A 17,204-nucleotide genomic window follows, 5' to 3' on the forward strand; every position below is an offset into this window, starting at 1 on the left:
TTTCGTCATATCGCGAAACACCATTTCATTTAAGCAACGTAAAAGCACACAAAGATCAAATTCATATATTCATCTTTTAAGACGTATCTTTGCTGCTAAATTTTTAACAAATAGTTAGAAGTATTTTTTGCTAGCCATGATAGGAGTACTACGTTAATTTTGACGCAGCAAACATTTGACACGATTATTTGCGAAACAAGCTATGCTCGTATTTCATACTTAATCCATTCCTGCTTATGATTTACAGCACCGGATGGCCATATTTTTCTTTTTTTTTTTTTAAACTCTATTGTCCATGCCACATGATACCTTTTTCAGCTTTTGATTTCTAGAATAAATTGAGAATCAATATTCTTAAAACCTGGCGCAAATGTAAATATCCAATTTGGATATAAATACTTTTGCAGAGAGATATAAATATCCTACTTGAACTCATTGAACTTATCGATTAGCACCGAATGAACTCTCTATCTGAATTAGATGATAAATAAATTAGATGATAAATGTCAAACTTCTTTTTTTCATATTCCGCGAAATTTGTCTCGTAATGTGAATATAATAGTGTGCAGTACTGAATAGGATTGTTAATCTTCGATAATTTCAAATCTTCAAAGCTTTGGAACGGTTCGAAGCTTTGAAGAAAACTTCGAACTTCCGAATTTTTGCAAACCGATGTTTTGAAGATATATCTTTAAACGTCGTAATCTTCGCGCTCAGAAGCTTCGAAGAGTACAGCTTTGCGAATGAAATTGCGATTATATGATGATATTAGATAGCGATATATTAGATCGGTAGATTAAATTGAAATTAGATTTGCGAATTCAAGTGACGTTTTTTATATTTTAACAATTTTATAATTCCAATGTTTCAAAGCTTTGATATTTTCAAAATTTGAACACCAAAGCTTCAGATCTTTGAAATATTTGAAATTCGAATTTGAATACTTGAAGTTTCGAATGCTGAAACTTTTGAAAAGTAAACATTAACCCCGGTATCGAGCGACAGTGATCGTCTAATTAACACATTGCGAATCGTGCGAGTTACGCCTTATTAGGCTTTGAAAACTATATGTTAGACAACAGATTTAATATTTGAGGTTCAAGGTTTAATATATTGATGTATGTCGCTAGGTATAACAGCTATCACATACTTATGGATTAGATCACTCTAAACATAAAAGTCCTTTTCTCAGTTATTAATTTTAAAAAACTTTTATATATGGCTATTTTCAATAATTAATAACTCAAAATTGTATGTGGTTGTTTGCAAAATGGTAGAGGACTTTTCTGCTCAGTTTAATCCGTTCTACCTTCACACGAACACTTGTACGAACCATATCAAACACCCAACAAAAAATACTTTTCGAATAATTTTGAGCATATTTAAGCATGTTCTAAGCATTGGTGATGTTGAAAAATTTCTAAATAAATACTGCCTGAGCGTCGCGTATTTAGAGAGAATAATGTGAGACGCTGACTGAAATTTCGGAGTTCTCATTTATGTAAAATACTTTTCACATAGTTCTGAGCATATTTATGCATTTTCTAGAGTTTTAGGCACTGGCAATACTGTACGACTTTTAATTAAATTAATATACCGCTCAGGCTCCTTAAAAAGAGTATTTAGAAACAGCGAGAACGTTTATAGAATAAATGTAGAACATTTATAGAATAACCAGAATTCCGAAATTTCGACCAGCGTTTCACATTATTCTTTCTAAATACGCGGCGCCCGAGCAGTATTAATTTATTTGAAAATCGCAATATTGTCATTGTCTAGAATTTTTTAGAAAATACTTAAATATTCCTGTAATTATACGAGATATATTTTAGAATGCATAGAATTCTCCAGTATCAACCGATGTCTTATCTATGTACTCTATGTAAAGGCACCTTCATCGAACAATGAAAATTACTTAAAAAGTATTACATAATATTTCACACCAGAACTTTTTATAATCTGCTTATACACTTTCAAAACTACACGAGAAATATTTTCCCAAAATTCTCGAAAATCGACCTGCGTCTCATAAGTCTGTAAGTACGCCTTTTACGGGCGTACGACAAACGATTTTTCTTCAATATTGGTTAATGTTTATCACTAGGACTTTTTATAATTTGCTTAGATACGTTCAAAACTACACCAGAATTATTTTAAAATACCAAAAACTCCCAACCAGCGTAAATCGATTAGTGTCTTACCTATGTGTATACTTGCAGGAGCACTTTTTTCAGAGGATAAAAATTATTTAAATACTAAATTTAAATAATAATAGAAGTCTTTTGAAATCTTGCATTGAATGTCAAAAATACTCATGTACACAAAGAGAAGCGCAGCGTGAACTTTGCGCCTCAGTTTGTTCGGACCCATTTTTCTGTTTTAACACTAAAACTATCGAAGCTGTCAAAATGATCAGTTTATAATTTTTTCTTATAAAACACTCCGATTTCTCATAGTGTGCATTCTCTGAGATTAATCGTAATTTTTGTTGCAATGTGTAAACGAATAAATATTTTTTTCTTTGCATTACGAATTTTTTCAAACATCTTATTTAAACTGCTCCGGTAGAAAGGTACACGTTAATTGTCAGTGGTTTTAATGTTAATGAACAGAATTATTTGCTTAATCTATCCAAAACTGGAGAACTATTAAAAAGGAATCCCGAACTCTGAATAGTTCATGATGTATTTGTGAACATTAAATAATTTGTGAGTTTCCACAAAGTGAGACTTCAGAGACACAGTTTGTTGAGAGGTATGTTTTTTGCCTATTTTATATTATAACTTGTAATAATTAACTGAGGAACAAAACATTTATTTGTGAGTAACAAACCGATTCCCCGCAAGACATTAGTTTTCGAAAAATTGCCGTCCTCAGGCTTATATTTCCATTGAGATTGGCAATAAATGTTGCCTGTATATGAACGAAACGTGATTGCATACGTATCAAAATGTAGAAAAGATAACCGTATAATTCGTAATTTTTAGTCAATGCTGTTGGTAAAAAATTGTTCTTTTCGAAAAACGAATGTTACAAGCTACAAATTTAATTATCATTTTAATGTTAAATAGATTATCAAACGTGTATATTGCACAAATTCGCGATTCGTCAACAAGAAATCTTACCATTTTGCTTGCAATAATAAAAACTGGCCGAAACTAGAAGAGATAGAAACTTATTTCTTCATACACTGCGGCTGTGAAGATAAATCGAAAAATCGTAGACGAACTTTTCATATGCGAGGAGCGAACGAGCGCAGTCTATCTCATAGACGTTGCAACTGCGTACTATGCAAAGCACACTGCGCTTTTAAACTAAGTACGACGCATCCCGATAAGGTATTCATATTCATTCGTTTTCCATTTCCTATCTCAATGCACGTTTACGTTTGCGCAGTTCATCGTGAATCGAAAAAAATTAAAATTTCTATACTTGGACAAATGTGCATATTTGAGTGCATGGAAGATTGTGCTCTTTATATCACAAGACGTCTTTACGAACTCTGTGTTTACAATTTTTAAGAAACTTGATAATTTTGCAAAGTAAATAAAAGTAAATACGGAAAATTACTGCGGAGTGATTCTCCGTCTCTACACTGCAAATCTAAGTGTAGTAAATACAATTCTTGTATGTGTAAAATTACATTTTTATGCGTGTGATTTGATTTTTCGTATAAAAATTACATATTTTCCCACAAAAAATAAATTCTTACATTTAAACGTGTAATTTAATATAAATAATACATTAATCAATTAATACAAATATGTAAAAAATATACGTATAAAACAACTTTACACATATTTAGATCTTTTTATATGTAATTTTACTTGTAATTATGAGAAAGTATACATTAGGCTTTGGAACAAATTCTTATTCTTCATTTTTCGGTAAAGAATTGAGCAAAAACACTAAGAATTTTCTCTCTAACCAATAACATCTCATTTTTAATTTTCTCTGTAATTAAAAAATACCGAATGTTCCAAATAATTATAATTATACAAATAATATAAGTTTACGATAAGTTTGTTATAATAGTNTTGTACATAAAAAATAAAAACGAATAAATATCTTTTAAATTTAAATTAAAATCTTACACGTTTTAAATGCATAATTTGATATGTAAGTAAGTAAAATATACGCAATTTAACTGTGTAAAATGACACAGATAAAACGTGTAGTAAAAATAACACCCGTAAAAATTTGTAAAATGTAAAAACTACGCGATTTTACATATGCAAATGTATAAAAATTATATATTTGGATTTACAGTATGATTTGTTCATGTTTAATTATAAAAATTTAAACTATTTTTTAAGGCTACGTAAGTGCCGTATCACATGAGGAACAAGTGTAAATTTAATTCTACAATAATTTTAAATACGATATGAACTTATGATAAGAACTTTTTTAAGATCTAGAAAAAATGTATATAAATATAAATTGAAAAAAAAAGAGGTATAACTATAAATGAGAGTTTATGGAAAAGTTTGTTAAAGTTTTCTACACTGAAAATGAATAAAAAAAAAGATAGCGATAAAATAAAGAAAAATAACTGAGGAACTATATATTTTCGAGATATAAAGTTTTCTATTTATTTTTATTTATTTTTATGTTATTATCTCCCTCCTCTCTTTATTCATTTTGAATCAAATCTTTTCTAACAACTTCTCTTAAAACTTAAGGAATAATCAGCCAAGAACTTTGCATTGACAACAGTACTACTGCGATCAAAAAGTGTCCGAATTTTATTTTTTTAGAAATCACTAGAAAATTGTAAATTAAATCAGTTTGTTCTCTTAAGTTGATACACATGTCTTTCACATTTGGTGAAAAAATCATGGCGTTCCTTCAAGCCGTTTGAGAGTGGCAGTTGTTTATGTCAGTGAAGATTTTTGTGTACGTCGATTTTTACGATGTCGAAAAATATGGAGCAAAGAATTTGTTTGAAATTTTGTGTTGCAAACGAAATTTCGTTCACAAACGCATTCAAAATATTGCAAAAAGCTTATAGCGATGCTTGTTTATCGAAAACAAGTATGTTTGAATGGTTTAAGAAGTTTCAAGAAGGCCGAGAATCTGTTAAAGACGCTCTGAAAGACCATAAACGTTAACAGATGACGCTCACGTTGAGAAAGTGAAAGAATTGGTGCTCGAAAATCGTCGATTGACTGTGCGAGAGATAGCAAATGAAGTTGGAATATCATTTGGATCGTGACAATAGTAATTTTCTCCAATGTACTGGTCATAAAACGGGTCGCATCGTGCTTGATTCCGAAAAACCTGACACTTGTGCGTGAATTTTTGACAAAAAATTCAACGAATGTCACCCCGCAAGCACCGTATTCACCAGACATGGCCCTCTGCGATTTTTTCTCCCTACTGAAAAAACCACTTTGCGGACAGCGTTTCGAATCGATTGAGAACATCGAAGAAAAATCGTTGCGTGAACTGATGGCCACGCCGTTTGCTGCGTATGAACGATGTTTCCAGAACTGGATCAAATGCTGGCATATATGCGTTGCAAGTGGGGACTACATTGAAGGAGACTATGAGAATTTTGACGATTGATTTGTTATTTTGATTTTTAAAAATAAAGTTCGGATACTTTTCGATCACAGTAATATAACGCAGAGCAACACAGTTCAGAATGACAAAAGGATGAACTGATAGAATATATCCAGCAAGCGCTATAAATGCTTTGAAGTATTTCTATTTCTTCATCTATCTTGAGTCCAAATAAAGGAAGAAAAAGAAGGAGAAACGCTTCAAAGTATTTATAACGCTTATTAGACCGCATTTATACACGTGAAGCATGGCGTAGTGACAATGAAATTTTCTATTGCGTGCTATTTCCATATCATTTGCATAACCCTTGTGTCAATGGATACATTTTTACGTCAATGCATTTTTACGTCAATGCGACTTTCCGTCAATGCGCTGGATATCTGCTATAAAAAAAGATAAAAACATCAAATTGGTGGAAAAAAATTCTGTTTTACTCACAAAAGCGTCGTAATAAAATCCATCTAAAAACGTAGGAAAAATTATAACATGTAATTTAGAATAAGTACCCGTCTATTGACACAAGGATTTATTATGCAGGTGTAACTTGTGATATACTTATTAAACCCAGGTGTAACTTGTGATATACTTATTAAACCCTTAGTAAAAATGGAAAATCAGGTTTAGCTTGAAATTTTATACATGATAACATATTTTCCACTCCTTTCAACAATTGTGAAACCGTATGTTTTTCTACGTTAACAGAACCTTAATTGTCTTTTACATCTATTTATTAACCGTCTGGAGAGAAAAGAAGAGTTTTCGTCCATTTTCACAAATGTCTTCAAGCGATCTCAAGTGTTGTTTTATCCAAATATCTCTTTATTTGCAAATAGTATGCAATATTTCTCAATTATGTCAATTGTCGCTTATGACGTCACGAATCCAATATAGTCGCGGCGACTACTCCAGATTCTTAAACGACAATTTTAAATATCGTCAAGTTTCTTATGTTTCTTTCGGGAGGACAAAAGTCAGAAATTAGCGCGCAAGTCACAACCGAGAAAACGTACACTGTTCAAAGCTGATATTCTGCAGAGAGTCTGCTTTTTTCTTTCTGTTAATATTATATATATATATAGTTCATTCATGAGAAATCTGAATAAATCGATTGATGTAGATAACATTACGTTGCTTACGATGATTTATAAAAATATTGCTTTTTAACCTAATATATTCGCAAATGAATGCAAAACTGAAGATCCCGTGTTCTCAGTGGACATTCGGACGCAATTCTTTCAAATCCTGTGTGTCGATGAAAAAATTTCTAATGTTAACTGCTGTACGCTCTGTTGTCGTCCGTATGTAACGCTCGTACGTTTATCATTGCAAAATGCGACTATTAGAAGTACGGCTGCATAAATTCAGCGAGGTTGTTGAAAAACGTTATTGAATATGCGCAGTCCATACGATGCTGAACAACGTGAGTTCCTTGAATATTAATTCGTTGTACTGCGTTCTATTGTTTTTCTTTTACTCTGCTTGCCCTCTGTGAGCCTCGCAGCAAATTTACCTATGATAATGATGATTGCCGTATGAGCTTTGATTCATTATTCAAGACGTCGCAAAAGTGAGACGAATTTCAACAAGTCGCAGTTACGAATGATTTTCTTATTATGTAAGACGGAATTTTTTTGTGTAATATCGGACGGAATTTGATTTGATCGCGCATACTTATATCATAAAAATGATTTTGTGTAAATATTTTCTTTACCGGAAAAAGAATTATTACCGGAAAAAAAAATTGCTTGTTTTTACGTCACAGATTCCGATTCTTAGTTTAATTTTGAACTTACATTTTAAGTAAATTCTAATAGAATATCATCGTTTACACACACATACACCCGCGCGCGCGCGCGCACACACAAAGTGTATCGAATAAAAGTTTAAATTTAAAATTCAAAAACGGCCATTTCATCTATAACCATCTAATAGAATGATGTTTACAGCGTATGTGAGCGTCCAAAGTGAACGCAGCCATGGTAATATCGTAACCGTACGTTTCTGTGCTTATCGCAGTCTTTTGCACTTAGTTATAATAAATATTTACTTATATTTAAAGACGCATTTTTGTCCGCGAGGAGAGCAGTATCGAAGTGATCATTACCAAGGTGATAGCTGTAAACTTAATTTATATCGTTCCTCATTGCATTCGCTCCGACGGCTTATTAATTTTCGCGCGATTCGCGCTCGCACGTGTCGCGAGTGAACGAACAAGCTCACGAATCAGAAGATCATTTCGCGGTCGCACGTATTTGCGTGTCTCTTTCCTCGACGATCCGTTACCACCGCGGTTGAATCGCGATTGATCGGGGTTAACTGATGGTTGCTGGTGACGTTGTTGACTGTCGAGGAAAAGTACCTACCAAGATTTCGTGCATGCCCATCTATGTGTGATCTATTATATGGTAAAACCAATCGTGAAAGAATGCACCTTCATAGCCGGGAGATTTTCAAACAAAACAAAAGACTTGTATGTGTTAACGTGAGTAATGGAATATGACACTTTTGACTTTGTCGAGCTCGAAGAAACAAGTGCTTTTGTTTTCCTTTCCCCGTTTGATACACTCTTTCGTTATTTACAATTGTATTAAAATAAATAAATATTTATACTGACTTATATTTAAAATGAAAAAAAAAATATATATATATGAGTAATCAAGATTACTTTTTTTACTTCCTAATTATAACAATCCTTTTGTGGGAGTGTTACATTATTATTATTATTATTGTTGTTGTTGTTGTTGTATAAGTATTATTATTGTTATTATTCTTAGCAATAATAATAATAGTAGTAATAATAATGCTTCTCTACACAGTATACAGTGTGCAGGACAACGTTCATCAAATTTTATACGATTTCTAGCTAATATCGTCCCTGAGATTTGAGTCTTTCGTCTCCGAGAGGAGCCTAGATATAATGAAACGAGGGGAGTGAGGATCGCGGTCGGCGAAATATATGAAAACGTGCAAACCATACGCAGGCCTGTATTACAAAATCGTTTTTATAGTTCCTCGGTTTTATGTTGACGCTACTTAGAAATTCTCCGACAATTAAAACAATTTGTCTGTTCATTCGCGACCTTCAGTCGATATTGCGACGTTTCGACAAAACAAAGACGTTAATTTCGTACCACATTAGAATCACATGACGTAAAATGAAACGGCTAAAAACATACGATTAACGCAATAAAGCTAAACTGTGTGTTCTCGTTTACATATCTAAACTGCTTCGATATTACGCTGAGAAGAAAACTTTTTTAATTTTGATAAATATATTTACTAAAGTTAGATTTACTTAATTTAAAGAAATAATGTTAAAATATAAACGTTGTTTACTTGATTTTAATAAACTGAAGAATTAAAATTAGAAAATTATTTATTCTTGAAAGGTTTATTTCAATTAAGTTCAGGTTTACTACATTATAATGCAATACTTGTTGAAATTTAATAAGCGAATTTTTTAAATATTAAAACCGGATCTCTTAATTTAAAAAAAAAAGACCTTTTAGTAAATATTTGTTTAAATGAATATTTCCAAATGATCGAAAATAAGAAATAGTATACTTGCAGATAGCAAGTATTTTTTCAGTACAATTTATTACATTCTGAGGAAAATACATAATTTTTAATAAAGTAGACGTTTCCTACGTCTATGGAAAAATAAATTTTTATATATATCTTATAGCAGGATGTCTCAAACTGTTCTCGACTCTCATGGTGTGCAGGTAGAACGGATAAAATTGAGCAGAAAAGCCATGTACAGGGTCTTCTATTAAGAGGTTTTATTTTAAGTTTCGCGACATTCTGTTCGATTTTCTTCTGTGTCATCTTTGCAGCTTGAGCAGGACAATTGTCATGGAGAAAAATCACCTTGTTTCTTTTGTCTTTAGAAACATTTTGCCGGACTGTTTCCAATAATTAATATAATATTTAGCATTGATGGAACGACATGTTTTTTGATAATTGATAAGCAGAATTCATTTCGGATTCTAGAATACAGATAAATGTGGAAAAGGATAAGTATGCACGTTGAATAGTTAATATACAAACAATGTTTTATAAGACTTGCATTAAGCTTCAACAGTATATTACGTAAATATATATACATGGTTATGGCTGCGCACTTGATCAGCTAGATCAGCATCCGTATCTTTTGATTATGCTTGCGTGTAAATTAAAAGCAAACGTGTTTGCTGAGATATTATACGTCGTTAGTTAATATTAGCTGCTACAATGACTAGCGAATATATCTAATATTTACTAGCTACTACAATGATTAGCGAATATCTCTATTAAAATATTTGATCTGTGAGCTTTGTTTATCCCATTACATCGACGAAATCAGCGCGACCTAGTTCACCGACTATATATTACCTACACTATCTCATCAACGCTGAATTTAACGCGTGTATAAAGCTGGCGCCTTATTTCGCGGGAACTCACAAACTATTAAGAGTTCGGGTTTTCTTTTTAATAGTTGTAGATGTAAAAATCGTACAACATTGCCAGTACCTAGATCTCTTTGGGAAATACTTAGATATGTCCAGAATCATACAAAAAGTATTTTATATGGACGAAAACTCTAAGATTTCGACCAGCATCTCATCTTTGTAGCTGTAAAAATATTTTCTTCCGGGCATAAAAATTATTTAAATACTGAAAAAACTATGTTTATTGCTAGAACTCTTTCTAGAACTCTTGTAAAACTTTAAATTTTTTGAAATCTTGTATTGAATGTCAAAGGAACACGTGGGGGACAAAATGAGACGCGGCGTGAACATGGCGTCTTCGTTTGTTCGGATCGATTTTTCCTGCTTTAATGAGCACAACTATTTGTTTAACTTATCGGAAATTCTATAACTATTAAGAAGGAAGCTAAAACTCTTGATAGTTTGTGAGTTTCCACGAAGTGAGACGCCAGCTTCACACACACGAATTTAACGATTCTCCGATATGCGAAACCGACATACATACTAACCGATATTCATCAATTTCTACGCAAATAATATGTTGCTATACTTCATACTCATATTAATGTTATCATTACTATTATTATAAATAATAACATGAACTGCTACAAAACTAATTCAATACTTAATTGAGCAGAAATTCAACAATATTGAAATACATTTGAGTCTCTTTTTACACGATGGATGCGCGCAAAAAAAGTCGCGTGAAAAAAGTCGTGTAAAAATTGATTTGCAACAAAGTATAAAACTTGTGTTAAAGTAACGCAATAACGCAAATTATGCAAAAAGCAATATAAAGTATAGAAATACATTCATTGGAAACATTTTATTTAACAAACACATAAAAGAAAAGCTAATGTGTTGAGAAAAATGAAAAAAAAAAAATTTTTTTTATAAATTGATATTTTATTCATCGTCGCTTTCTATTATAGTACAACGTATTTAAAAAATCATGTAATTGTGTATCTTGTAAAGAAAATACCGTGTAAAAAAGACACAAGTGCATTAGATTAGTATCTGCGAATGTTAGATTGTCTTCCTGTCGATAACGATTACGACAAATTTAAGACTTACGCAATGCTTGCAATTAATATGTAATGAATAAAATGACACCACCATTGTGACACCAGTCGCCTTAATAACCGCATTATAATTGATGAAGCATTATAGTTGATGCTTGTAGATATACTTAAGATCCGTAATATTATTGATACTGTAATATTATTGATTATTATTTTTATTTTTGATATTATTTGCGGTATCGCTATTGATACGATTATTATTGATATTTGGATAATTTACGAGTTTCTGAGAAATTTCTTACATTTTATCAAGTGTCATGTTATATTATTAATTCGAATGTTACAATGCGCGAAGTGTTTGACAAGGCACATAGACCAGAAAGCCTCTTGCAAATAGGGCCAAAGTGGTGATTGATGAAGTGAAACGCTTTGCGTATGCAACCTGATTTAATTGAAATATATTAGCGAACGTTACGTCAGTGTAATGCGATTGAAGTAAATTTATCATGACGTAATGCGACTTACGCTGGCAACAATGTAAGATTTAATAATATCGATAAGTTTGGAAAATTCCATGAGAATCAAGGATTAGTCGCGACAATATAGCGTTTGAGGAACTGCAGAATCTACGGCTATTAATTACGATAATTACGAAAGTAACATATCATCATTGTGCGAAGTTGCAAGAGCGTTCTGGAGAAATCAAAGATTATTGGTTTTTTTTTTCGAAAAACTATAACGAAGATTCAATTATATAAAATTATAATTTCATGTTTTTCTTTTTTAAATAATTTTAATTCACAGATTTTCTACGATTTGCAGAATATACATTAGAGAAAAATCCCACTAATGTTATAATTATTTTCGGCTACTAATGTTTCTTCTGGTTTCTTCTCTGGAGATTTCGAAAAATGGAACTTTTTTATTTAATCGATAGTTTAGGGTTTTAAAAATAATCTTTGGGACGGCTTATGACTTTCAAATAGATTTTCTATTTATTTTATTCCCTCCCTCCCCCCAAAAAATTGTCAAAAAATAGTTTGTATTTTCGATGCCCAAGCAAGGAGCTAACCATTTAATTCAACCGTTCTTCTTTCATTGTGCATAGTTTATTATTCAACATTTCGCATTCTCGAAACAACTTTTTGTCAGCGACGGTCCTAGTCGAACGATTATACATGCGCGCTTATCGTGCCGATCGTCGCCGACGTCGTCGCGGCTAATTGGCCCAATGGTTTGCTTAGGTCTGGGGGGCACGTCCAGTATGCTTGCTCCGATCCCCCGGAGGGGGTCAACGAGAAGTTGTCGCCCCGTCTCATACCCTCTCCCGGATGGGAATTAATCGACGAAGTGCCAACAGACGACAGATAACGACGGAAATTTCTTTCTCGTCGATCGAGGCCTTGATTGAGTTGTATCGAGCGTGTCGCCGACTTGGCGAAATGTGTTTATGTGCGAGGATTTGGAGGGCAGGCCTGTTGCGTGTGAAGTTAAAGGCGAGTCATCTTTATCTTTGCACCGAACTCGTCGAAATTAATCCCCGACTGATCCGACAGAGTGAAATCTCATTTACCGTCCGATAAATTACATAAGTTATTGAATAGAGACCGCCCGACAAATTACATAAATTATTGAATAGAGACATTAAATTTTCTTATTGGAAAATGAATTCTTAATGCGTGCATTCATCAAAATTCACTTATACTATATTTGTTTAATATTAGAAAATAAAAAGCAGAAAAGAGAAATTGTGAAAAAGAGTAATATCAATTTCAGTATAAGTACATGGAGAGATAATTTTATAATAAAAATGACTATAAAATTTTGTAACCAAGGAATATATCAACATTTTACTTTATTATCCTTTCGTTTTGTATGTGTATTTTAGAAATCGAAGCTTACTATTACCAAATTTATTGTTTCTTAGTAAGACAAATTCCACTGACAGTTTATTCCCGTGCTATTAGAATACATGATAAAGTTGAAAAGAATTTACACAAAAAAGAAGCTATAATATTCTTTTCGAGTAATTATTATTTTAATATGTTTGATAGATATTGTTATGGTGTTCCGCGTAGATAATGATATTATGACATCACGATAGTTCAGACACACCGTGTTCTTGTTGGTAAACAATAAGAAGTAATACGAGTTCGTGTGTAAGTAATAACGATCTCTCATAACAGCTTATATATTTAACACATTGCATGCGGGTATATTTCGCCGCGGACTTATGCGTGTAACGGGCGTTTTTCGTGAATTTCGCGGGAGTTTGGTATTCAGTAAAATTTTCAATTAAACCAAGTAACTCGACAAACGAAATTTCTAAAAAGAAACAATGGAAATCGTTGCCTAGCAACACAAACACAAACACCGTATACACTTACAATGCCCATCGTATTTATACGATACCCGCTCTCCAGCATAAATCTACTAAATACGTACTTTTATGTGACCCGCGCTCTAATGACAGACTGCAAAAAACGTAAAAGTACGTTTCCCGCATGCAATGTGCCAATAGCTTCGTATGTTAATTTTAATACTTTCTTGACTTGAAATTTTTTAATGGTCAGTATCAAATTCAGCAGTTCAACAACTACAAAAAATATCATTACTTTTATATACTGTTTTTATTTGCTACTCCGGGGGCCAAAATTAGCCCATTTTATTTATCGTACTTTCGATATATTTGTTCAATTAAAATCTCGAAGTCTGAAAGTCGATAAATAATGAAACTTTTTATTTAACATTTCTGACAATCCCGACAATTCTATTGTGGGAAATGAAGAAAGGAATATCTGGTGCTGTTTTGTGCCGCAATTATTGACGTTTATCGTGTTTACGGTTCATCACGACTCTTTATTTAGACGTTTTACTTATTCTTCCTATGTATTTAGCATAAATATGAAGCTAGAAGTAAGTTCTTTGTAATTTGTCTCTTTGACGTAATCACCGACATTTCAAACGCGGTTCTTATCACAATGCAAATAGAATTTTACTCGGTGCCGCTTCGAAGGCTAAATGTCATCTTGCACATTATATCTCCTCTGCGCTTTAGTGCCTTTATAGTGTACAGGTTTCGATGAGGAATCTTCCTCGTTCTCTGGTATTCTTCCGTTCATCATGGAATGTCTATGCTCGATTACATCGTGTTTTTGCTGAGCACGAGCACGTTTTCATTCCATGCACAGCGATATTTTGATAAGGGATGAACGTGACATCAAGCGAAAACCTTGCATAGATGTAATTATGCTAAATCACGAAAATCAGCACGTAATTATCCAGGGAAAGAGCGAATCGATATTCGAACATTAATTCCCCCTCCCTTTTTCTTTCTTTCAATTGTTTACCTTCGTTTCTTTATATATTTGCACATTTTATAGTTCAAGATAGAAATGCAACTTTGAAAAGTGACATGAGAGATAAAAACACTTGCACTTTGTGTTTAAAATATTAATATAATATATCTATGTGTATGTTTGTACAACTATTCTTCTTCTTCCTAGTCTTATTGCCCATATTCCGGTGTGGTGACCTCTCTCATATGTCTGTAGTGCGCACGCTGATTATACACAGGCATATGGGACCTACAGTTTAACGCCGGTTCCGAATGGCAAATTTCTAGAGAGGCGTTCATGGCAAAGATACTCTCGGTAGGTCGCCACTTCTTTCCGAGAGAAGACACGAGCGTAAATATTTTGGTTTCTACCGGGATCGAACCCAGGACCGCAAGCACAGTAGACCAGTGCGCTGTCTGATATGCCACGCTATAGTACAACTATTAATAAAGAAAAAAGAAAATAAATATAAGTAATAAGAGATGAAATTTTTAATGGACGTTAAACTTTTGCAAATACGAAAGAAACTTCTTTACGATTTAATAATGCCAAACATACAGTACATTAAATGATAAATCTGACGATATGATTATAACGCAGTTAAATAGAATGAAACGTAACGTTATTGTCACCCGTTTAGCGCGCAAATGCGCCCTTGACAACTGCAAATTGCGTTAATTAAAAAGGGTGAAAGTCGCCCTTTTGAAGCTACACGCGAATCTCAATTTTGCGCAATACATACAGAAGATTTGAAGAAGAGCCTTCTTAATTAACATAATCTCTCTTTTTATTTTATAATGCGAATGGTTGTTCTTCGATTGTTTCTTCAGCACGCAAGGTCGCGACGCGCTAATCACACACTCGACTTCAGCATTTTATCAGTTTTTGTTTTAAATGTAACTCAATCTCTTGTTAATTTTTAACCACGTTCAAACGTGGTTTCGTGACGTCATTAATCGCTATTTCCATAATATTTCGCAACAAGTGTTGTTCTTGATTTCATCGTCATTCAATGTTCAAGGACCAATTTGAAGAGTTATTGACTTCTACGATTCATCGCCACGATAGTACGTTCTCACGATATCCATTACAATATTATAATTAGATGGCGACTTTGCTTTCATTAATATGTAGCCTGTAGAAGAAAGTAATCGTCGGATTTCCCTGCGAGATTATTTATTTCTTAGCAGAATTTATGCGAATGTATGTTGTTTTAGAGAGAGAATGGATTATATCATATATTTATTATATATATATAAACAAAAATACAAAACAACATGCAAAATTTTGAGTTATTGATTTTTGAAAATGGCCATTTTGTTTGCAAAATGATACAGGATACTTTTTTGTTCATCTCAATCCGTTCTACGTGCTCAAATGAGATTTGTCCATTGAGACATCTTGTGATATGATAAAATATCGTTCTATGTTATTTAATACTTTGCAGGAGCCTGTTAATAAATTTTTTTAAAGTTGTAAGTTTTAAAAGAATTCTAATAGATTTCTAATACATGTTTATCAGAAATAGATATTTTAAGTTCATTTTCTATATAACTTGTAGAATTTTAACATTTTTTTGACTAGTGATGTTGTTAGGTAAAATGTTAAAAAACGCAGAATTTCAGAATTTTAATGTGCGTCTTAGTTAGATCACAATATCAAATATTGAAATTTTAAGTGCTCCAAAATATGATGGTCTTAACTTTTTCCTTAAAAAAAAATTTATTCCGAGCTAAGAAGAAACAAATTGTAATATGAATTATCTATTAATTTTAAGGCATTCCGTACACAGAATATCACTTATTAATGTGTATGTTTATTTTTTAATTTTTAGATGCCTGCTTGCGATGCCAAGCTGAAAGTAAGAAGGAGTGGTACGGTCGACAAGATTGTGTGGTTGTGTGGGGCGAATGTAATCATTCATTCCACTATTGCTGCATGTCACTCTGGGTCAAACAAAACAATCGATGTCCGCTTTGCCAGCAAGAATGGTCTATCCAGCGAATGGGGAAATAATCTGCCGCTTCTCATTTTTTCAAGGTGGGATTATTCGACTGTTGTGACGAGTTCTTGTTATCGTCGAGAAACATCCTATCAAAGTCCAAGGTTCACTTCGCTTTTTGGAAGTTTCAGAGATACGACGGAGTTCATAATGATTGAAATTTCTCGTTGTTAAATTTCGAACGGCTATTACACCTGCTATACAGTCGTACATATGTACGCAAGATTCCTCCTTTAAGGCTTGTGAATCATAAAAAAGCTCGTAAAGAAATCGATTGTTCCTTCGTAATTTTTTTTAACATCACAATCTTTTATTTTTACAATTTCATTTGACTTTCATTTGAATTTCATTGTTGTCAATGTAATGATTATCCTTTATTATAAGATATGATTTTTATCTATATATTAATGGGGATAGGTCGGCCAATTTATTTTCTCTAAATGAGACGTCGAACTGTATATTTGATATAATTATATGAATAATGTAACATTATATAAATAGATTATTCCTTATTTTATGTATTTAAATAAATAAAAAATTACATTGCCAGTTGAAATGATTTTACTGCTTGACATGGAATTTTTCGTGAATGCATCATCTGTTTCGTTGTCGTTTAAAAGACTATTTAAAATATGCTAAAAAGGAAAGTTTTTCGTATCAGTTTTATGTTGTTACATAGTACATAGTACATCGTATGTAAGAATATACATATTATAAGAAAATAACAATGTATGTAACAATGAATAACTATGACAATGATCGAACGATTAATTGGCACAAATCGTATTTATCCCATTTTAACACATGT

At 32.4% G+C, this 17,204-nt stretch overlaps 1 protein-coding gene across 2 annotated transcripts in view; it reads left to right on the top strand.

The window, feature by feature from the left end:
- LOC106741945 (RING-box protein 2) overlaps positions 1-16,862 on the top strand; it is a 70,377-nt gene extending 53,515 nt beyond the window's left edge. Inside the window, exons 3-4 of one of the 2 annotated variants that reach the window (XM_014614407.1) lie at positions 16,229-16,434; positions 16,528-16,862. In XM_014614407.1, the coding sequence (XP_014469893.1) occupies positions 16,229-16,410 (182 nt within the window). In that variant the 3' untranslated portion in view covers positions 16,411-16,434; positions 16,528-16,862. Of the gene's footprint in view, positions 1-16,228 lie in introns of both variants that reach the window. The other variant, XM_014614405.1, reaches the window with a different exon arrangement.
- Positions 16,863-17,204: the final 342 nt, after the last annotated feature.

Source organism: Dinoponera quadriceps, unplaced genomic scaffold (assembly GCF_001313825.1).
Source record: "Dinoponera quadriceps isolate SergipeBrazil2010 unplaced genomic scaffold, ASM131382v1 scaffold458, whole genome shotgun sequence".
In the NCBI taxonomy this organism is placed as follows: domain Eukaryota; kingdom Metazoa; phylum Arthropoda; class Insecta; order Hymenoptera; family Formicidae; genus Dinoponera; species Dinoponera quadriceps.